At 40.1% G+C, this 24,728-nt stretch overlaps 1 protein-coding gene across 9 annotated transcripts in view; it reads right to left on the minus strand.

Annotated features, from left to right (window-relative positions):
• Window positions 1-24,728, minus strand: part of DGKI (diacylglycerol kinase iota) — a 439,032-nt gene that overhangs the window by 26,989 nt on the left and 387,315 nt on the right. For all 9 annotated transcript variants that reach the window (XM_023250599.2, XM_023250596.2, XM_023250595.2 and 6 more), the window contains one exon: window positions 23,278-23,303. In XM_023250599.2, coding sequence (XP_023106367.2) covers window positions 23,278-23,303 — 26 coding nt within the window. The remainder of the gene's footprint in view (window positions 1-23,277; window positions 23,304-24,728) is intronic.

Genomic DNA, 24,728 nt, shown 5'->3' on the forward strand with positions numbered 1-24,728 from the left:
AACCTCCAATAAAAGTTTCATGAATGCGTCACATGGAAAATGAAGTCAATTTACGGCTTTAAGGTCCACCTCTTCTTATGCCAAGGGAGACCCTGAGTGCACCATGGCAGATGTTGCGTTCACCATTCTGTTATTCGGAAGACGACGGGCATCTTCCTACTTCTCCTTTATTCAAAGTGACCTACTGCTTAGCTACCAGAGAGGTTGCACTGTCAGCTGCCCAAGAGTCTATTTCTTTGAGATATATATTTCTGCAGAGCTTTTCCCGTATTTTCCTTATCAGAAGCATTCTGTCCAATTTTTCTACTTTGTAAGCAGTCAGTCATGGTACATGAGTAACAAACTGTGAAGGCTTAGCTCCCCAAAATGGAAGTCAGCATAATCATCAAATACAGCAAAGGTAGCTAACACTTATTTAATGGTATGGATAACTACTGGGAATTATAGTAATTAGGCATAAGTGAGAAGCAGCTCATGAGAATGACTCTAATTAGTATTATTTTACATAGTCATACTGAACAAGTTGAAGTGAGAGAAAGGAGGAATTAGATGTTGCAAAAGACCTCTGCATTTTAATATAAGCCTAGAGGAGGTTTTGACAATTGATAATCAGCTATGTGCCAAGTCATTTGTTAATAGCTAAAATACAGAGGGTTTTTAATATCCTGGAACAAATCCAAGATTATTCTTAGAATGATACACAAATCTGGGATCAGGTGTTACTGTACATCAAACCATCCCAAAACATAGTGGCTTCAAACAGAACAATTATTTGTTTTGTTCAAAAATCTGCAATTGGGATCGGGGTCAGCCGAAAGTTTGTCTCCTCTCCACCTGACATCAGGTGGGGCAGCTCCATGGAAACCTCAAAGATCTACTTTCAAGACGACTACATAATACTGATAACTGGGTGCTGGTTTCAGCTGGGAGTTTTAGTTCCTTGTGCATGACATTCTGTGAGCCATTTGAACTTCCTTCTGAAATGGTGACTGGGTTTCAAAAGCAACCACCCCAAGAAGGCCTAGTGGAAGTCACCTTGTCTTGGAAATCACATGGAGTCACTTCTGCTGCTACAGTCCTAAGTTGGTCCATATTCAAGAAAACACAGACCCCACATCTCAATGAAAAGAATGTCAAAGTCATATTGCAAGAAGAATGTATGGGATGGGAGATCATGCTGTGGCTGTTTTTGGAAAATCCAGTCTGTCCCATCATACACTTGCACTGTGACATACTTTGAGTAAGAGGGTTGATGTTGACTTTTAGTCAGCATTGGGAAATGGCCATGAACAACAGTTTTCTTACCGGAGTCACCCATGGGAATGTATTTTGCATACAGTGTCATTCAAAAATACAAAAGGTTGACAACTGCTTATCTGAAGGGTCAGCGTTTAGGAGTGGCAAGTAGAAGATGATGCAGACAACAGATGTTTGTTGAGTTGAATTAAGAATTCCATCTAAAGTAGACTTTACCCTGAACTTCTCTTTACTAATCATATGTAAGAAAAAACACTGTGCCTCCTCCTCTTTCTCCTCCAGCCAAGCAAGCAATCACTCACCAAACTCTAGTCCCACGTCCTTCACACCCGATCTACTATCTTCTCCCCCACTGCCGAGAAATGGAGTGGAGGGATCAGAGCACACACACTTCAGATATCTCCTCATCATTGGGATTCATCCATCAGCAGCATCTGAAGACGAATAAATGCTACAGTGGTCTAACATTCAACCACCACCTGTGCCAATGGAGCTCAGAGGGTGTAAGCATAGATGGGAGACATAAATAGGTTTTGTTTCTCTCTAATGACAGAGTTAATCCTCAGATTGAATTAGTCCCTGCTAATCGAATGCATGAATGCATAGGGGTTCTTTCCATCTGCTGCAGCAATCTTTTTGAAGATACTATTGGCATGGAAGGAGTTTCCTGTTTGGAGAAAAAACAAACAGCCCCCTATCCAGTGTTCCCTCCTGGCAGAAAACTTCCACCTTGCTGCCAGAGGACCAGGACGTGCTCCCTTTAGAAGCAGTTCGTTCCATTTCTCTTATTTCTCCCCTGGAATTAGCTACAAACAGTGTGGGGACCAGATGTCTCTCCCAAACACCCCATTTGTTTACCTGTGGTTGCGAAATTGTTCTCTGGTTGTTTCACGTGTGAAAGCCCCATCTCTGCACTTAAGCCACGAGCACAGGGACTGCATTTTAACTTTGCTCCTTTTTATTTTATCTGTATTCTGTCTTTCAATAAAAACTATAGCACGAGAAATATATGAAGGCTTAATAAATACTCGGTTGATACTTGTGGTCTACTGATTGAGCTATCATTCAATCTTCAAACTCTGAATCAAGGAAGACATTGTAAGGAGTGAAGGAAAACCCACTTTACTGGCTCCTACTACACCTGGCAGTTGGTTTTGGAGTTGAAAATATTTTCATGTCTTTTTAGGCACCTAATCTAATCTAATCTCTTTAGGTATCTAGTGTTTATTAGATGCAGTGAAACAGCATTGTAAGTATCTCAATAAATCATAAATATTTATCTTATGGGTCAAATTAGAGCCCTATACCAAGCAATAATTATTCCTAGAACATCAGTGGTAAACCTTAGATCAATGTTAAGAGAAATTTCATGGGTAAATTTGCTTTGAGTCCTGGGTTAGAGAAGACAAGTTCATAGGTCTTCCTCAGTCTTCCAGAACATCGTAGGTTATGTGCCAACAGTCCCAGGGGGGGATGAGAGAGGTTCCTGAAAATATCTTTCGAGAATCTATGCAACTCAAATTTAATGTTTTTTCTAGTGATAATATATTAATATTACCATCTTTGGATGTAGTGGCCAACACTTTAAAAGACAGAGTACCAGTGTGCCTGGGTGGCTCAGTTGCTTAAGCACCCAACTCCTGATTTTGGCTCAGGTCCTGATCTCTCTCAGCCATGAGATGGGGCCCCACGTCAGTCTCCGGGCTGGCAGTACAGGACCTGCTTGGGATTCTCTCTCTCCCTCTCTCTGCTCCTTCCCACTCGTGCTCTCTCTCTCTCTCAAAAATAAATAAGCATTTAGAAAAATATATAGTACCACCTTCTAAAGTCATATCTAACTGTTCCCTTAAATCTAGAAAAATAGAAATTCCTTTTTAGTATTAATATTACAGAATCCCATCAACCATTTTTGTTCAATAAATATTAAGCTTCCACCAACAGGGAAGGTTTTTCATACATACACAAAGGGTTTTAATCTGGTTACACCTTAGTAAATTCATGAACCTCAAATAATCATAGCATACAATGACATTGTTTCTCCTCCTTAACATTTGAATAAAGTAACAGATATTAAAGTTCTCAGTACATTCGGACTGTTTCAGTATTCTCCAGAAGTATTCCATCTCTAGAATGCCCAGAGAATTTGACTTAGAATGATGAACTTTAGTTTTGCTTTCCCAGCATCTGGATGGTAAAGCTATCTTCCTAAGAGACTATGAGAAATGGAAGAACTAATAAATAAGGGTCTTGTTCGCCTCACAGGTGAGTGGAAGGTGCTAAGTAGAAGCAGCATGGCCACTGGACTCGGCTCATAATGACTTTCCCCGAGGACCTCAGAGATAGCCTCAGAACCTTGGCTTCATCCCGCCTCTCAACGTGGGGCCCCCTTCCTCCTGTGATAGGTCTCCTTGAACTCATCTGATGTACTCTAGCCGTGTCCTTCAGGATCTCTAAAAGGAACTTAGGCTGAAAAGCTGCCTTCATATTTCATTCAGTGATAGCCGCAAGCAGATGCGATGTGGCCTGGAAGCAATGGATGGTTACTGGTTTTACCCAAACATCAAGACTGCGTCTGGGAAATGGTGTTTAAGGCCAGGATCCAAGTACAAATGAGTGTGCTCGGGAGCTCATAAAGATGATGGGTTTATGGGACATCCGGTCATCGGGATGCTCAGTAAGTGCCTTATCAATGCCTGCCAGGACACTGGCCACTCTGTATGATGAAGGCCTGCTGAACTAAGAACGGGTGTAGCCAAAACCCTCCTCACCGAAACACAAGTAACCAGGGAGGCGTTAACACAACAAAGGTCACTTTCAGGGACATAGAGCAACAAATGCACACAAAGCAAATGTGTACAATTTTTTTTAAAAGATAGTTTCTAGAGCCTGCTCTCACTTGTAACTGTAAATGCAGACAATCTGTACTTGTAACTAGGTTATAATAAAAGGCTAATTTTGAACCTTCCCCATATTGGCATAGGACAGATATTAATTGAAAACATAGAAAAATTAAGCATTTCATTTCAGAGAAGTGAAACGTGAGTTTTAACTTTCACTTTGACATTGTGTTAAGTTGACTAAGGCCGAATCACAGCTTAAAAGCAAGAATTCTAAAGAAAAAGGTTAGTGTCGAAGCTTGCCTGGAAGATACAAAATAGAATAGGTTTCAGTATATGAGCAAATCTTCAAGGATATCCACTCAAGAGCAGATTTTACTGTCCAGTTGCCGTGAAGAGAAATCAAAACAAAACCTTCATTCTTCTTAGGAACTCGCATATTCTTTTTTTTTTTTTTTTAATTTTTTTTTCAAATTTAAAAAAAATTTTTTTTAATTTATTTATTTTTGGGACAGAGAGAGACAGAGCATGAACGGGGGAGGGGCAGAGAGAGAGGGAGACACAGAATCGGAAACAGGCTCCAGGCTCTGAGCCATCAGCCCAGAGCCTGACGCGGGGCTCGAACTCACGGACTGCGAGATCGTGACCTGGCTGAAGTCGGACGCTTAACCGACTGCACCACCCAGGTGCCCCAGGAACTTGCATATTCTTAAGGAATTAAAGAGTATCTATAAAGTAACACATGTGTACTTACATATCCACATGTAGCTCCTGACTGCTAGGGAAAGAGAGTGGTGCATGGAACCATTTCCTAGGGAGGTTGTAAGAAATTGTCCAAAAAGGGAAGATCTGCATTGGCAGAAAATATGGGTGGGGAGTTTTCTGTGCAAAAGACCAGCTGGTGTAGAGGCATGGGGGGACAAGGAGTAGGGGGCTTCACTTGATAAAGTGGGATGTCTGAAACGGGGGTAGGGGGAGAGGAGTCGGGAAGGGAGTGAAAAGGGCATCCCAGGAGAACAGCTTCCAAGATTCAGAGAGTAATGTGAATCCAAAAACTTTTTTTTTTTTATGTCACCAAAAATCACTCACCAACTCCATTTTCAGAATACAACAGGGGCCAAGACTATCACTCTCTCCCTCAAATATAAAAGGAGCTTAACTAGAAAGATCGCTGGGAAATCAGATGCCCAAGGAACATCTCTGGGTGAGCCAGGATTTCTGGGAATGAGAAGGAGCCCACAGAGTTAGCTGGGGAAGATATGGGGCCCAGTGAGGCACATGGTCAGAGGAACGGAACAAACAGCTACACAAAGAGTATGGTTTCAATGACTTTTTTGTGGTCTTATAAAACACCACCTCTAACTTTTTGGCAACGGCTGAAAAATTGCCTTTACTTGGTAGGGTGCAAGAGGGGATGGAAATGTCATGAGACTGAGCAAAACTGAGTGGATTTTGGCTGATTACAAATCCCCTTTTCAATAAGCACCGGGGGCGTTGCTTTGTCAGAAGCAAAGCTGGAAGCTGCATAATTAAATAGTAATGTATTTTGTTACCTTGTTAAAGAAAGCTACCAGTGTGAAAGCTGCCTGCGGCATTTATGCACTCGTAAAGTTGATTTCCTTTCTTTTCAGAAGGCGAGTACCTGGTGAGGTGTGGAAATGAAGTGCCTGTGTCATCACGAGCAGGAATGTTAACAGACTGGCACCCATCTGCAGGAATCTATATGCACGCCCCGTGGAAAGCAGGACATCGGTGTCTCCTAAAGACCCTTCCCAAACCGAAGGTGACATTTTGGGTTTTTTCTCGCGTGATCTCATTGCCCAGTATTCTTGTCTGCCTCAGAGGCCTCAGTCCAGAGAACAGAAGAAGCCTCAGATATCAGCCACCTCAGCCTGCTCTCTGAAGAGACCGAGCCCGAAAGGAAATGATCTGCCCAAGCTCCCCACCCAGTAGGGAGTGCAGCCAGGGCCAGGCCTGGTCTCCCCACTCTGAGGAAAGGCTCCTGTCCTTGCCCGATGCTACCACCCACGCTCAGGTGGAGGAGGGATACACTCTTTGCCCATCGGGTTGTAACCTGAAGGACATGTTTAGTGCCAGCAAATCTAGAAAAGGGCAGGCTTGGATAGTATCTCAAGTCCATGCCACAAGTAGGACATTGCAGGTCTACTTATAGAAAGAGCTGTTCCCATTTTGGTTGTTTGATCACTTCTCTTGCCCTCCCCTGCACGTCTACTCTCCTGCTCTATCCCTTTCTTGCAAGCAAACTCTGTGCTAGGCATCGAGCTAATATTATCTAATTGAACCCTCAATATACATGTACTAGATAGGTCCTGTCACTGTCAGCACCCCTGTTTAAGGATGAAAAACCGAGGTTTAGTGAGGTTAAGTCATTCGCTGGAGGCCACAGGGCTAATACACAGCAACGCCAGGATGGAAACCTAGCATGGGAAACACTGATATGTAGGACGAGGCACTACACTGCCTCCCTTAGTCATCAGGTGGTAAAACAAGGTCCTCTCTTCCCATCTTCTCCCTGGTCAGCCAGGAATGCAGTTTTAGTGTCTCCACGCCCTATGCTTCTCTGGCTCTGATGAGGGATGCTACAGAAAGGAAGGTTGCAGCAGTAGGGGAAGGGAGTGGGTAGTAATGAACCACGGAGAGGCCCCATGTGGAGTCATGTTGATGGTAGGACAGCCGCATGGGGATAGGAAAGTCGTACCCTGACATGCAGGGCACCCAAAGTGGACCAAGAAAATGAGGACTGATACAGAAGTCTGGCAAAATAAGGCAGCATTTAGTTGACTTCATGATCTTGAAAACAAGCCGGACTGATGGCTATGTCCACAGCTCTATGCAGGACAGCACAGGCCTAAGGAGCTAGAGTAGACAGCCTGGGCAAACAGAAATTCACGCAGAAAAAAAATGCTTCCAACTGGAACATTCCAGTATGGAACATACCGTAAAATACCCAGGGCTAATCTTCCAGGGACCCACTGAAAAAGTGACAGTGTGTTCTAGTATTTTGCAACCGGTAATCATGGTAAGAGATGCTTAGGCTCAGACTGTCATTAAGGGAAACGAGTCACCAGCACCCATCTCATTATTTGCAGGAGGAAGTCATCAAAAGGAAAAATAAGCTTTAGGTGGAGCTTACTGGGGGACAGGCGTTCATTGGATATTGGGGTTTGTAGTCAAGTAGACAGACAACTGGAGTAACAATGATCTTCAAATAAGGACTATGGTAGCTATCAGTGTACCTGCCTGGCCCCTTGGAGACATGGGTGTTAACATAGCTCAGATCCTACCATTTCATACAGTAAAAAGCATAAATCAACCCAGTAAACTTTAAAAAAGTTAGCACAATTTGATTTTTCATTTCTGCTCTTACAGGTGATGACATAGAGGCCAAATCGGGCACTTTCCATTCCCTTTCACACACTTACCTGTAGGATAAGTGACGGATCTGCAGGAACGGAATCTGTGATGGCTTCATCTGCTGCCAGAGGAGCCGTGACACATGGTGACCTCTTCTGAACCATCCACTTACCAGACAACCAGGTTAGCCTTCTCCCTTCCTAACTCTCTCTTGTTACTTTCTTATTTATTTATTTATTTATTTAGAGAGAGAAAGAGAGAGTGGGTGAGGGGCAGAGAGAGAGAGAGAGAGAGAGAGAGAGAGAGAGAGAGAACCCCAAGCAGGTTCTTCCTCTCTGCTGTCAGCACAGAGCCCAATGGGGGGCTTGAACTCACCAACCGTGAGATCATGACCTGAGCCGAAATGAAGAGTCAGGCGTTTAAACGACCCAGCCACACAGGCGCCCCTCCTGTTACTTTCTTATTTGGCAATGTTTTAAATGCTTAACATATTCTCTGAGGCCAGAGAACGTCGAGCCAAGTTGTAAGTGAATCTCAGTAAAGAGCACCCTTCCCTCTCAACATACACTCAGCTATAACAGGGCTTCAAAAGATAATTAGATAATGATCCCCAACATAGCATTCCAAAGAAACCAGAAGGATCAAAGGATGATATGGTTACAATCAATAGTGAGATTTAACAAAGGGGGTGGAGAGAAAAGAGCAGGGTCAGGACACATAGAAAGCGATATAACCTGATTTTGGAAAGCCCAGGGGTTTTTGTTTTGTTTTGTTTGCTTGTTCTGCTTTATTTTGTTTTTTAATCAGCAGCGATGGTCTGTTTTCCTATGAAATGTGAAAGAAGGCTAGCCAAAGAAAAGCATGCTGTCATTTTTATTCCTTTCCTTTCACACAGTCCTTAGGGAGCACCCAGTGAGACCACCATAAAAGGCCATTTTTTCAGCACATTACCAACTGAATTTCTTTGGAAAAGGTCCAGGACTAACCTATCTTCCAGGACTAACAGGAACAATGTTAATGAGGCTACAACGGAATTCAAAGATGTGTATTGAAAGTTTCTGTTTGCCAACACCATATACTGCAGCAAATGTAACAGTGAGACTTGTATAGAGAAAATCAATTCTGTGCCAGGGAACAGCATCGAACGGGGCAACATCTCTATTCACTGGGTTCATAGTCAAATAAGAAGGGCAACACCACCCATGGGGAAAAAATTTGGAATACACTCAAAAAAACAGTAAGTGAATAGGGAAGGAGAAATTGGGGGCATTTGAGTTGTCAGGAAAATTCATCATTGTTTGTCCTTTGAATCTATGCAGGTGGTTCCAACACGCAAGAATTAATGAGGACCAAGGAGGGACCTGAATGAAAGACAGCGAAGGTGGTCTGCCAGAGAGGTGGTAGGAGGTGATACAGACCATATGGCTGGGTGAATACAAAGGAGATGAACCTGGAGAGGGGCCCACAAGCTGGGGAGTAGAAATAATTCACTAAAGCAACATGAGCTAAACCAGGCTAAGAAAGGGCCTCAAAAGTGAGCACTGAAATGTTTGAATCTAATTAAAAAGCCAATGGGGGATTCCATAGCCAGAAACAGAATATGGGGCAAAAAAGAACACTCTAGCAACTTTGCATTAGCTAGTCCAAAGTCATTGCAAAGTGGCATACTGTGATGGCCAACGTTGAAAAACCCTTCCCAGTGAGGCAATTAAAGATCTGTGAGGTTTCCATCTGTAGGATCAGCCGAGTTTACTCACCACATTTTACTAATTAACAGCTTACAGAAAATTAAAGGAATAACATCTAACTTTCTTAATCTACTCCAGCATTCTGGTCGTCTTATTGTCTACCTGTTGTGATGTTTACTTAAGGAAATAGCTACCTATTGAGAATTCTACCTTTTTTACAAATGGAGGCTACTGACAGGATATTAGATCCCTGTTTCCTTGATGATGAAATATGAGGATAGGAGAAGCGGGATCAACAACACATCTTTCAATTGTTCTGTGTCAAGGGTACTGGTCACTGATATGAAAAAATATACATACCTCATTTTGAATGATGAACTCCTGCCCAATAATTAGGAGACCTCCATTCGACCAAAAGAGTCAAGATTTCCTACTACATGAGTTCAACCTTTAGCAATGCTATGGAGGGACAGTATGGAGGAGTGGCTAAGAATGGGATCTAGATTACCTGAGTATAAATCCAAATTCTAACCCTTCCTAGCTGCGCATGGGACCTTGGACAAGTCAGCTAAAAGGTTTGTGCCTTAGTTTCCTCACCTGTAAAATGGGAGGGCTAGTAGTATTGCTAGGATTGTTTTGTAGATTCAACATATGTAAAACATCTGTAGTAGTCAGTTCAGTATATAACAATGTGCTGTGACCGTGAAGAAACTACTTAACTTCAACAGAACACACCGTAGGACAATGCCTGGCACCGATTAAGTTTTAATCAACACGGACCTTTTTAAGGTTTTAAGTACATGTAAGAATATATTATTCCAAATAATTCCAAGGAGTAGTTGAAATTATTTTGCTAAAATACAAGGACCCAAACCATTAATCACTCCGTCCTCAGTTTCTCAAAATCAACTATTCCCATTTCAATTTTTCAATTTCAGGAGATAGCAGAAATGTAAAAATACATAGAAACTTCCAGAAGTTTAACTTTTATTTGAATAAAGATGAATAAAGGGTTCTCTTTTTGATAGTAAGAAGAATCACAGACACTAACTTTCTCTAACAAGTTAGGCTAAAATAATGGATTTTTAAAAATCTGGAAATATGGGAAGATGATGGTAATAGTCACAGCCCACTTTTTGAATACTTCTTTCTTGTTGTTTTGGGTTTTTACCCCCACCCCCCAAGTTTTTATTTAAATTACAGTTAATTAACATACAGTGTCATATTAGTTTTAGGCGTGGAATTTACTGATTCATCACTTACATTCAAAGCCCAGCGCTCACCTCAAGTGCCCTCCATTATACATATCTGAACCTCCACAGAGAAAAAGAAAGTTGGTGAAAGAACCAAAACACATGGTCCATACTTAAAACAAGGTAACAAGGTATCCTTATAAACTTCGAGATTACAAACAGCTGGGGAGAAGCCATTGCCAGCGAAGGCCCTGCCTTCTACCACTGTCTGCATTGGGAGAGTGTAGGGAAGCAGTGGACGGCTGGTGTACCCAATGGCAAGAATGCCACCAAGAGCCAACAGGCGGTCCCTGAAAAGCAGAGGGTGACAGCAGGAGAACAGCCTTACGAGTTTTTCCCATTCCCTTGGCAAATTCGTGCGAGAGCCCCCCAGTAAAAACTGAAATACCTAGAAGGTTGTAGCTCCTGTTAACTCTTAACGTTAACCACCCAGGACACCCCTTCAAGACAGGACCCAGTCTGAGGATGACTTTTTGAGTAGAACACACACTGAGCTGAGTAGGGCTAACAGGACTAAAGGAAGAGGTCTGGATAAAAATAAGGACACTGATCAAAACCAGGAAGTCTGAGAAAGCAAGCTACCACATTTTCAGCAGTGCACAAAACCAACAAAGAGCCCGCTGAAATGAGAATAGCTAACTGAACTTATTTTTCTCTCCAAAATTCAGAAAAAGTGCATTTCATATAAAAATAGCAAAGAAAAAGGTAAAATCTCATATGAAGTTATTTTAGGGAAAAAAAGAACAAAGAACAGAATAACATTCCTGTAGGCAATGAAAGTGTACCACAAAAACCTCCCACAAAAAAAGAGTAGCATACTGTCTCAAATAAGCTTAAAGGCATTAGTAAAGTGACACACAATATTAAGAATGGCATGAGTCAGAACTACAATAATTCAGAAATGAGATGATAACAAAGAACTAGAAATAAAATCATTTTCCAATCAAGGCAAACTAAAAGAAACACAAGAATAAATTCAACCAATAAAGCTTTAAGAAAAGTAGAAGATACAAATAAAAAACAAAACCTTAAGAAATAAGGAAAGGGGTAAAAAGAAAGTGAGAAAAATGGCCAATGTTAAAGACAGGTGAAGATCAAACATGTAAAATGAGTTCCTGAAGAAGAAAACCAAAGCAAGAGAATAGAACAAATATAAACACTTAATTCAAGAACACTGTTCTGGGGATGCCTGGGTGGGTGGCTCAGTCAGTTAAGTATCTGGATTGTGGTTTTGGCTCAGGTCATGATTTCACAGTTCATGAGTTCAAGTCCACAGAACATGAGTTCAAGTTCACTGGACTCCATGTTGGTAGTGCAGAGCCTGCCTGTGATTCTCTCTCTCTCTCTCTGCCCCTCCTGACTTGTGCTCGCTCTCTCTTTCAAAATAAATAAACTTAAAAAAATAATATGTTAAAAAAAGAATACTGTTCTGAAATTTAAAAAATGAACCACACATTTAAATGTATCATGTATCTGAGAACATTAATGTCTCAAAGTGATCTACACCAAGGTGTAATTTCATAAAGGTACAGGACATTAAAGAAAAATATTGACAGTATTAGACAATATTAGACAATAAGAAGAATATCATCATTAGACTTTAACAGCAATGCTTTATGCCAGGAGAAAATGGAAAAATTAAAATATCAAGGAAAGAACATGTCACACAATGAGCTTGTATGAAGCACAACTAATTTTTAAGGATAAAAGACCCAGACAAGCTATTACATGAAAAACTCTAAAAAATACTGTTTTCAGGAGATTTTTCCTAAGGGATCTAGCAGAAAATATGGTTCATTTAACATAACTAGAGAGACTTCAATGTAATGATTCATGCTGGGCATTAATTACTTCCGCAGCTAAGTAAAAAATGAATATTAAAGGAGGATATTAAGAGTATGCAGTGGCTGTATGATCTTAATACCATTGTATCATATCAATAAAAATGCAAGGAAATATGTTTTAATTCTTTTCAGTAATCCTAATTGTGTGGGAGTAAAATAAAAGATTAACCATCAAGGTGGCTCAGTGGGTTAAGCATCCGACTTCTGCTCAGGTCATGGTCTCACGGTTTGTGGATTCAAGCCCCGCGTCGGGCTCTGTGCTGACCACTCAGAGCCTGGAGCCTGCTTTGGATTCTGTGTCTCCCTCTCTCTCTGCCCCTCCCCAGCTTGCGTACTGTGTCTCTCTCAAAAATAAATAAAAATTAAAAAAAAAATTTAAGATTTTTGGAAATGGATGATTTTTTACAGTGATAAGGAACCAATTCATTATCTTGATAACCATATAAATAAAAGGACAGACAAACATTCTGTTTTCCTATATGGCACTGTTTCACTGAATAATCAAATACTAGAGGGGATGACATGGCTCTTTATAAAATGATGGAATTGGAAAAACTCCAGTGCTAGAATTAGAACGGCACTATCTTATAACCCTAATTACTAAATCTAGGTATTGGATACCAACAAAACAGTGAAATACAGACATCATTTGCCCCCGAAAAAAAGAATACATGAAAACCAATAGACTCGCCAAAGAGATCACGAATCTTGGAGTTTCATCAAGCCTCCTTACAGTAGTGAGCCCTCAGCAAAATCCAGCCTGTGTGCAAGTCTGTAGTTCAAATGGCCTGTGCATTTCACAAATGAATTCTAAGTAAAAGAAAGGGATAGATGGAGAATGTGTACTTAAAAGAAACATAAAGGACATACTATATATTTTTAAATGGGGCAAGATTAAACTGTAGTATCTACAGTGTGCTAGATAAAACAGTGATTGATAAGATTTTATAGATATGCAAAAAATACTATAGAAGTCAAGATAGTAATTATTTTTAGAGGCCTGGAGAGATGCAACGAGGATGGAGACATCTGGAAGGAATGTCATTTTCTGGCCTGTGTGATGGGCATGAGGGTGTTACCATGATAATAATGTGCTAAGCTATGCATTGTGTTTTATTTTACAACAAAAATAAAGTACCTTTAAAAACTCATCATACACACACATTCCCTCCTGTTAAGAAAGACAGTTAGGAATCTATAAAATCCATTAAACAAAGTGAATTCACTGAACCTAGCTGGTGAACAGGTGCCCAAACTACCTGATTTTCAAAAGGTTTCTGCCAAACCCTGAGGATTTTGAGCCACTCTTTGAAGGCTGTGTGAGGCATGGGAGACAGAAGATAAAGGCTGGAACCCACCCAAATAGATGCCCCCCCCCATGTAAATTTGTGCCCCTGAAGAGCTAAATCAGGATAGAATGAATAATAAATAAAGCCTATAAAGGATTTAACAAGAAAACTTGATGCTCTGTGGGCTTAAAAACAAAAACAAAAAAAACTCTTAAGTGAATTTATTGCCATCAACTGAATACTATGTACTCTGAATTAATGTCTCTGTGTTCCCCACGTATCTTAAAGAAGAAACACAAGCGTGCACGCACACACGCATGCACACACACACACACACACACACACACACACACCAGAGGAGAATTTAATTTAAATCAACCAAGTTTGGTAGTTTTCTTTGGTGACTGGTAAGCCTCTCTGCAGGACTTAAAGAATTCTCATGCAAAAAGGTCCAAGGAAATGAGTGGCTTAAAGAATAATCGAAAACACATAAATATAAATTAGTAAAAAAGAAGAAAACGACTTTGAAGAAATTATCCAGGATGCACTCCACAAAAACGAGAGGGAGTAACATATAGAAGAGAGTGGGACACATACAGGATGGCATGAAAAGGTCTACAATACATCTAAACAGATTCCAGAAGGAGATATAAAGAGAAAAAAGCATTCAGGTAACGTCTATACTTAAATTTTCTATGTTAGAAAAAAGTAGAATGAATAATAAAAATGAGTCAAATGATTAGAATAAAGGAAATTCTAAAGATAAGCAACTATTGAAACAGAAAACAAATACATAATACAGAGGACCAATGAACTTAAAAAAGTTTCTTGAAAAAAAAAAGAGAGAGTTCCAAGGCTTTGTGGGGCATGGGGGGAGAGACACAAAAGAGAGAAGGTGGCACAAACAATATTAAAAATATAAAAAATTAAAAATATTGGAAAAAGGACAGAGGGAACCTCATCTCACAGAAAGTACACAGAAAACAAGATATAAAAATTCATGCCCCAAAATGAAAAACATTAATAGATGAATTCCTAAAACACACACACACACACACACACACACACACACACACACACACACCCAGCTACCAATACTGATTCAAGGAGAAATAGAGAATCTCACTAGCCCTATAAACAAATAATAATAATCTGTGATTAAAATGTTTCCCACCAGGGAAATGCCAACCCCACAGAGTTTTACTGATGGGATCTTCTAAGATATTCCAGAGATTGGTAAGTCAAATGTTATACCAAGTCTTCCAGAGATTAGAAAACAAGGCAACACTTTATAATTCCCTTTATCACTAGGACTATCACACATGCTCTGTACAGCAGGAAGGAAAATGAGAGACCAATCATACAGATAGACATGGATGCAAAAATGCTGAACAGAATATGAGCAAACTGAACCTCAGAATATGTAAAGAAGATAAATATAACTAACCTGAGTTCATCTCATGCAAAACATTGGTTTCTTCTAGGACATGAAGTCCACCATAACACCAAAGAAGAAAAATGATTATCTCAAAAGATGAGGAAAAAAGGATTCAGTAAAATTCTAATACCTGTTGAATTAAACACATTTGGATGCAAGGGAAAATCCTTAAGAGGCTGTCAGCAAACAACCAACACCACCAGTGCTGTTCCTGGCAGGAAAGTTCACACTGGTGACTTGTGGATGGTATCCACTCTGAGATCAGGACAAATCAACAATGCTATCTCTACTTTTGTTCAGTAGTGTAGCGAAGGTTCTAATCAGCACAGAAAGGACCAGCTAAGCATCCGACTTCGGCTCAGGTAGTGATCTCGCGGTCCGTGAGTTCGAGCCCTGCGTCAGGCTCTGTGCTGACTGCTCAGAGCCGGAGGCTGCTTCTGTTTTTGTGTCTCCCTCTCTCTCTGCCCCTCCCCCATTCATGCTCTGTCTCTCCCTGTCTTTCAAAAATGAATAAATGTTAAAATTTTTTTTTTAAAAACACAAAGCATAATCACTGAAAGGATGAAACAAAATTCTCATTACTGCAGATGCCCCTGCAGAATTCCTTCCTCACAAAAGACCCTTCAAGTAAAGTTTGTGAATTTAAAACCTTAGCAGGAATCTTGATTCAAGATTGATCAATCTATCTACCTACCTACCTACCTATTTATTTTTAGAAAGAGAGAAGAGAGAGAGAGCACACTCAAACTGGGGAGAGAGGCAGGGGAGGGGGAAGGGGAGAGAGAGAGAGAGAAGAAGAAGAAGAGAGGAAGAAGGAGAGAGAGGGAGAGGAAGAAGGAGAGAGAGAGAATCTTAAGCAGGCTCCACACTCAGTGTGGGCTCAATCCCATGACCCTGGGATCATGACCTGAGCTGAAATCAAGAGCCAGCTGCTCAACCGACTTAGCCACCCAGGTGTCCCTTGATTCAATATCTTGAAGCAAGAATCTTGAAACAAGACTCTAAGCCAACTTCATTTTACTATGCCAACAATGATCACTAGAAAATACAACTTTTAAAACATAAAATATAATCTTTTTAAATGTAAAGTACCTAGGAATACATTGAACAACAGATGGCCAAACTCTTCATGAAGAAAATTATGAAATTCTACTGAGAGTCCTTTCAAAAGGACAATTAGTCTTAAAAAAAAATCCCAATGAAATGTAAAGAGATATGCTTTGAAATGGAAAGGATTGTTGTCATAATACCAATTCCCTTTATATACTGATTTATGGATTCATTTAATTTCCATGAAAATTGCAACACAAAACTTGGTAAGGTGATTCTAAAACTTATAGGAAGGAGCAAAGGTCCAAGTACAATTTAGACATTGAAGAAGAACAAATTTTAGAGTATGTGTTCTCCCAGATAGCAAGATTTATACCAAAATTAGAGCAATTAGAACGATGTGCATTGTACAGGAATAGATATATGGATCAATAAAACAGAACAGAGAATTTAGAAATCTACACATATGGGCACTTTGCAAGTCAGTGACGGAAATAAATGATAATGACTGGCTATATATACTAAAAAAATCAAAATGAAACTGGACATTTACCTCCCATCAAACCACAAAATCATTTCTAAGACAATAGAGACAAACGAAGGTTAACACTATAAAAACGGCAGAAGAGATAATGGAAGAAGGATTGTGCTATGAAAGGAGTTCTTAAAAAACATACCAAAGGTATAAACCAGAGAGAAAATATTAACGATTGATTACATTAAAGAATATATAAGTCCTCAAAAGAGTTTAGAAAGATAAATCACAAACTGGAATAAATTTGCGACATGCAGAGTCGATAAAAAACCTTTACCTAGAAGTCACAAAGATGTTTATTAACCATTAAGAAAAAGCCCAGTGGGGAGGAAATGGACAAAAGAAATAAAGTGACATTTCATAGAAAAGTAAATACAAACAGCTTATAAATATATGAAAATGCTTAATATGATGTGTAATAATTTAACATAAATTCAACCCCCAAGAACCCTTTGATACTCCAACCAAATTGGCAAAATATTTTTCATTAGTTACTATCAAGTGTTGGCAAGGATGTGAATGAATGAGAACTCTTCTTGACTGTAGCTGGGAGAGTAAATTAGAATAATCACTTTGGAAAACAACTTGTCATTATGTGATACCTTAAGTAGGCATATAACCTACCACCTAACTATACTATCCCCAGGTTTAAACCCTAGAAAAATTCTTGCACATGGACCCAAGAGGCGTTATGAAAAATAATGTTCGTAATGAGACTGCTTGCAATAGCAAAAAACAAAAACAAAACTAAAACCCCCAGAGTCTACGTAAACATTCATCAGAATTTGGATATACAAATTGTTATATATTCATACAACAGAATGCTATACAACATGAAAAATTAGTAAAGTGAAAATGGCACTCAAGGATGCATCGCAAAAACATTCTGAACAAAAGAAGCAAATCACAGAAGAGTTTACAACAGGATTCAATTTATAACACTTCAAAATATGCATATCTATCTACATAGACACACATATATCTGGAATACATATATACACACACACACACTCATATGGGGAATATGTGTACATGTAGTAAAATGATCAGAAGAAACAAGGAAATTCTTCACAAAAAAGCAGAATAAAGTTATCTGCAGGAAAGGGAAGAGAATGCAAACAGAAAGACAAACAGGAAGGTTCTAAATTGCTACAAATATTTTATTTCTTAGGCTGGGGGCTGGGCAGGCAGTAGCTCCTTTTGGTTATCATTTAAAATGAGCTGATGAATTTTGTTCATTTTTATGAATATTATCTATGTCAGTAAAACTGTACATACACATATGTTTATATTAGGGGGAAAAAATGAATCTATGATATTTGAGCCAAGAGACAGCTATTGATATATGAAAGAGCATTAGGCCACCCCACAATGTGTCTTTTTGCACAACCTGCTGCAAAGAAATACTGCCTCCGAGCCTGATAGAGGATGCATCCTTGGGCACTTACCCTAGTCATTGTGGTTCTTAAAATTCTATTTCCAAACATCCGCCACTCCCTCATCCTTGTCCACTGTGTTACTGCCGCAACAAAAAAAGCTACCATATTCTGTAAGAACCATTACTGCCAACAGGTCTAGGAGGTAAGACAGTAAGGAGATGCCTGCTTCAGACATTCCAGGGGAATCTAACAGATTGCTGGCACTTCCTCGCTAAAGAATCAGTTACACTCACGGTCTGTGGGTTCGAGCCCTGCATTGGGCTCCTCAGCTGGCAGCGTGGAGCCTGCGTGGGATTCTCTATCTCTCTCTGCCCTTCCCCCACTCATGCTGTCTCTCTCTCTCTCTCTCTCTCAAAATAAATACATAAACTTAAAACTTTTAAATAAAAAAGAGTCAATTACTGTCCTGTATTTTTGTTGTTGTTGTTGTTTGTTTATTTTTGAGAGAGAGACACAGACAGACAGAGAGACGGAGACACAGAATCCGAAGCAGGCTCCAGGCTCCGAGCTGTCAGCCCAGAGCCCGATTCGGGCTTGAATCCACGGACTGTGAGATCATGACCTGAGCCGAAGTCGGACACTCAATCGACTGAGCCACCCAAGCGCCCCCACTGTTCTGTATTTTTACGTGAACAGACATCAGTTGGAAGATGAGTCTGCCAGTGCATGGGTGTAGGCAGTGTCAGGAGAGAGGCATCCTAAGAGGCCCATAAAATAAGCAGGCTAAGAGGACAGAACAGAATCTGAGAGCTCAGGCAAAGCCGCCTGGGCACAGCAGTTGGCTCCCGGAGCAATTTAAACGATGAGGTGAGAGGCACTAAATGCAAAGGGAACTCCGAGGACAGGGCGATCAATCCCTGCCAAGCTTATCTCCCGACAAGGGGGAGGACTCCAGCTTGCAGCTGTAACATTAAAATGTAATGTTTCCACTGGGATTCAGCGTGGCAGGTTTCCCTGAAGCTTCGGTTTCACTCAGTTAACTAATTATGAGAGAATGTGACATTGGTATTTACTTTTCCTACAGGGACAAATCATTCCCAGCAGGAGAGACAGGTTGTTATTTTTGTTCTGTTTTGTTTTGTCATTAAAAAGAGATTATTTACACAGTAGTAAATAAACTCTTGTTAAAGGGAGTTTTTCCTTTCCTTCTATAATTCTATCAATTCACCTTAACGCTGACAATCATTTCTTTTGTTTTCCAGAGATGGGGGACATAAATAAGCAAGGGCTGGGTGTTAGAACTGGGTTTGAAAATTAACTCTACCACTGACTAGCTGTGTGATCTTAAGCAAGTTAGTTAGGCACTGTGAGTCTGTTTCCTGCACTAAAAAATTGAGAATAACACATCTACTGTGGGATGAAATGAACTCTCATATAGTTGAAGCACTTTAGTATGGTGCCTCTGTACAAAAAGTGCTCAATAAATTTTAGCCTTTATTCTTAATGACTCTGATTCCATATTATATAAATAGAAACATGTTACATTTCATTTATGCCGTATATGGTCTCTTTTCTACGCAACCCCACATCTAATCATGAACTGTATCTTTACTTTGCCACCACAAGCTACATTGTGTGTAAACCATTTCACTCTTCCTCATCCCGATATAAAAAGGTTTCCAATGTAAATTCAGTATCTAATGATAATGTTGAAGGAAACAGATTTCTGCCCCTCTTCCACCCCCAGGACATCTTTTAACTTCTCTATTTTTTAAGTTTATTTATTTTTGAGAGACAGAGAATTTATTTTTGAGAGAGAGAGAGAGAATTTATTTTTGAGAAAGAGAGAGAGAGAGAGAGAGAGACTGAATGAGAGGGACAGAGAGAGAGAAGGAGAGAGAGACAATCCCTGATGCAGGGCTCCACTCACAAACTGCGAGATCATGACCCGAGCTGAAACTAAGAGTTGGATGCTTAACGGACTGAGCCACCCAAGCACCTCTCTTTTTACCTTATCAAAGTATGCAGTGCTGAGTAAATATCACTAATCAACTCACACCTCCGCACTGACTGCATGGACAATGATAGCATTGTGTTTGGGGTACTTTTAACAAACTGGAAAGTGATTTTGCAGATGATCTCCCACTTGAACTCCTAATTCCATAACATAGGCAGGGTAGACCTGAATAGCTCCACCTCACAGATAAGGAAGTAAAAGCTAATAGAGGATGAATGAAGAGCCATGATATTCAAGCTTATTTTCTATGAAAGGTAATCTGTGGGAATTGAGAACGCCGGGGATATTAGACTTCGGAAAATTAGATTTTCTCAAGAACAAAGTCTGTTTTGAAGATATCCAGAGTAACCGATTACTAAAGAGAAAAGAAAGGTCATTGGTAGTAAGCTAACAAAACAGTCAAGAGGCATGGGGTTTTATATGCCAATTTCACTCTCCATTTGCTCAATAAGCCTCAATTTTTCTATCACTAAGTTTGAGAAAGTAAAAATGTCACTTCTTACCATTTTTAAAAGCACACATATTGCAATGTCATCATCGTGTCCAAATGTAAACTGGATGACAGAATATTCAGGAGGTTTAATGTGAACCGCAGAAAAAATGAACACTTAAAAATGCATAAACGTGAGAAAACATATTTTAAGTGCTAACAGAAAATCCTGGTGATAAAGAAAAGGACAAGAATATGTTTCCAAGGTTACATGAGCTAGAAGATGATGGAAAATTAATAAGATTACAAAAATCAGCCCTGTAATTTCAAATTACATATTCGCAGAGATTTTTGGAAGTTACAGACTCAAACTAAGACGCATGGTTTTATAGTAAGTTTTTTGAAGCCATGAGAATAAAAACCCCTCAAATTTGGTTAATATTTCTTTAACTAGTTCTACTAGTACTAGTTAAGTACTTAATACTAGTTAAGAACCAGTTATATGGGGTCTTAAAATGATCAATTCTGAAGTACTATTTATACTGAGCAAGTCTTTCTGGTGGTAATCATTTTTCAAGGACTTCCAAGGTCACCACCAATGCTCACTGACGGCTCCTAACTCCTTAATTCCTAGCAAACTACAGAATTGCAATTCAGAAGTCTCTCCACATACCCCTTTTTATGGAATAGGGGATAAGATAAGTTCTAATAGACTGGAAGGTCAAAACAAGCAAGGGCCATTTAGAGGGACCCTAGTTCAAAATAAAAACCAGAACCCAAGCTTTGAGTCATTGGAACTTGGAGGCCCAAGGACCTGGAACCATGCAATAAAAAACCTGGTCGTACCAACACCAAAGAGCAAAACAGCATACCATAATAGGTCATTATTTGGTGATTGGTTTCCTAATTCTTACTTAACAGGTCTAAACATTATTTGTGCTGTGATCTTCAGAGAATGTGATACATCTTCATTTCAGTACTATGAGAGATCTTATGATATGACAGAATAGGCCTGCCTAAAACTCCCTCTCTTTGTCCTAAGTCATTCATTTAATGAACATCTGTTGAATGTTGGCTATTTGTTGGGATCTATATCAAAGAACTCACAGTCTAGCAGGGGAGATAGGTAAATCAAGTATCAAATCTATGAGTCAGATTCTAGAAGAAATATATTTCTTGCAAATGAGAAGTCGGTCAGAAAGCTCTCGGGGAAAATGAGATGATTAACAAGGTCTCAAATGGTAAGTATAAACTGTGTAACTTGCAAAAAAGTGGAGTAGCTTCCTGTCACAAACAACAGCACCGATAAAAGCAGGGAAACATGAAAACATGGTGAGGTCTAGAAATTACATATGATACTACATGGCGAGAGGATACAGCATGGGTAGCAGAAAGGGGAACACAGGCCAAAAGAAGCAATAAGCAGTAGAGGTAGACAAAGATTTCATCATTTACTATTTCTATTCCATGTGAAGATACAATATTGGAAAGCTGAATACAATGATTTGTCTACTGGTAAGGTTTCCTCCCATAAGCAATGGGAGTAGATTTTTGCTGTAGAACGGTCAAGTGTGGTGCTAAGTCTACAGTGAACTGGAGGATGGAAAACTAGGACATGGATACCAGTTAATAAGACGATTTTAAAAGTCCAAGTAAGACATGGAGAGGCCCCAAGCTATAGCCATGGGATGGAAAAGAGAATAGAGATAAAAGAATATAAAAACCAGAGTTAATAGCATTTGGTGACCAAACAGAACGAGGGGATGAGGGGGGAAGTTTACAGCGCCTTCATGTGCTTTACTTAGCTGGCTGAGGGGGTAATGGTGCCCTTGGCCAACCTGGGGATGGCAGGAGGAGGAATGCCGGTAGTTCCAGGGTCCTGGTGTATTTCTCTTTTATAAGATTAGTCACATCTCACTTTATATCGCGAGAGGTATGTGTCATTCCTCCACCCCTTCGCCACAAGACTCATAAAGCTCCTTGAGGGGGACAATTCTGTCACATACCACATTGTCCCTGCATATAGCCCCCAACAGCATATTTGTATAACATGATTATATAGCAGAACGGACCCATGGTAGACACTCAGTGAACATTTTTGTATGACTGAAGGAAAAAATGAACAACTCTCAAAGTTAAATGTGACAAATCTATACATTTTATCCTTTGAATGGAATAATTGTGTCATAAATGCAAATAACTCACCTTGGCTGGGTAATAATTCAGACCATTACCAATTAGGTTCATTTCAGACTAAGCAAATTCCAACATCCAATCCTGAAGGGACTTTTGGGAATATCTACTACAAACCCTCATTTTAAAGATATAAATCTGGGGCACCTGGGTGGCGCAGTCGGTTAAGCGTCCGACTTCAGCCAGGTCACGATCTCGCGGTCCGTGAGTTCGAGCCCCGCGTCAGGCTCTGGGCTGATGGCTCGGAGCCTGGAGCCTGTTTCCGATTCTGTGTCTCCCTCTCTCTCTGCCCCTCCCCCGTTCATGCTCTGTCTCTCTCTGTCCCAAAAATAAATAAACGTTGAAAAAAAAAATAAAAAAAAAAGATATAAATCTGTGATTCAGAGATGTTACACAGCTAGCCCCAAGTCACAAAAAGGATCCAGTGATGGGACAGAAATCAGGCAGATAAATTAAGCTTTGTAATATTCGTCCACCAAAATGGTTATATACAGATTTGAAGACACTATGAGATATCACACTTAGCTAGGATGCATTGAGTTTTTAAAGTGCTTGACATTTCACACACAAAAAATACATGAGGCCAACGTCTTAGAAACATTTTCTCAGATAATTCTTGCCTCTGACAATGAAATGCAAGAACGGCGCTCAACTTTTAATCCTGAATTAGTATAAGTAAAACAGATTCTTACCATGATCTTCTGAAGAGACTGGTGACCTAAAACGAGATAATAAGCATGATAAGTGTTTTGTAAATGACACTTTATAAATGCAATACCGATCAAGAATAAACTAGAAATAATGCCCCCCCAATTCAGTTAAACAGAAAGTCAATACAGTAGACAGTATAATTAATTTGTTGGTCAAATAGTTTATTCTAATCAATAACTCTCAAAGCTTACCCGGATTGGTTGGGTGATTGGAGTTCATATAATTTCAGTCTACTGCATGGTGTTATAGGACTGCAACAAACTTAGTGAAGTCTGCATTTATCACAGACAAACAGAAAAGTCAGAGAAATGTGGTAATGGATGGAATCCTGTGATGTCACCAAATGCCCAAGGCCAGGCTTCCAAAGAAAATGCCAGGGATGGAAATAAGCACCAGATGGAGTGTGAGTAAAAAGAAATCTACTTGGGACGGTAAAAAATGAGACATAAGTGAAATAAATGGTATTGTACCCTTCTCATTATTGGTTTTTGTTTCCATTCTTTGTGGAATTGAATGTTTCAGTGAGCACGCCATAGGCCCTCTGCGTGCCAGACTCGTAGTTCTAAACCCGGAAGAACAAGTTTGAGGCAAGAGGGAAACCACTGGGGTCCCATAGAGCTTTTATAAATCAATGACTTTTATGACTTTTCCACACCATTTGAGGAAGGCACCCATGAAGCATCTTATCGAGCCCTTCACAATAAAGATCCTTCTTTCTTCCGCAGCTGACTACTCATTGAGTTGCTCTGAACGGTACAGACACAACCCTGAAGATGAATTCCCTTCGGGCTTAAAAGACAGTCTTGACTCCACCAGCTCGTCCTTTTCATAGGATAAAGTGAGACACATAATTCTGTTTTCACGGAATTTTGAAGGGAAATGCCGGGAAGCACCCTCTCTTCTAAATGACCAGCCTGCTGGAATCTGTAGCACGGAGGGGACCAAAGGCTAGCACGAGAGTTTGGTAATCTACCCAGTAATATAACTAGTACTTATAAGACATGATGACAAATGTTGGGACAAGAATGATTTGGCGGATGCACAGAGGTGGAAGGAAGGTTTTAGCTACTTTGGGACGCTTGATAACGCTGTACTTTATCTACTGATTGTTAATACTCCTGTTCATTATGTGAGTGATCAGTAAAGTGTAAAGACACAGCAGTCATGGTGAGAAAGCCTTTGATTTCTGTTAGGGGCAACGTGGTAAATCATTTCAACCTTACCTGTCTTGTCAAGTAAACTTCTGCATGTGAAAACAATAGAGGGTCCCCAGATTTGGTAGGGGGAAACCTGACATCGGGGTCATGGACACAGGGAGCACTGAAAGGGAACCTGCTACAGGCTACCCCCTCCCCCAGGCCAGTCCCCCGCAGAGTTCGCTGCCTGAGAAATGCCACTGGCCTCCCCAGGGGAAGACAATCTATGCTCTCCT

Source organism: Felis catus, chromosome A2 (genome assembly GCF_018350175.1).
Source record: "Felis catus isolate Fca126 chromosome A2, F.catus_Fca126_mat1.0, whole genome shotgun sequence".
NCBI classification, from domain to species: domain Eukaryota; kingdom Metazoa; phylum Chordata; class Mammalia; order Carnivora; family Felidae; genus Felis; species Felis catus.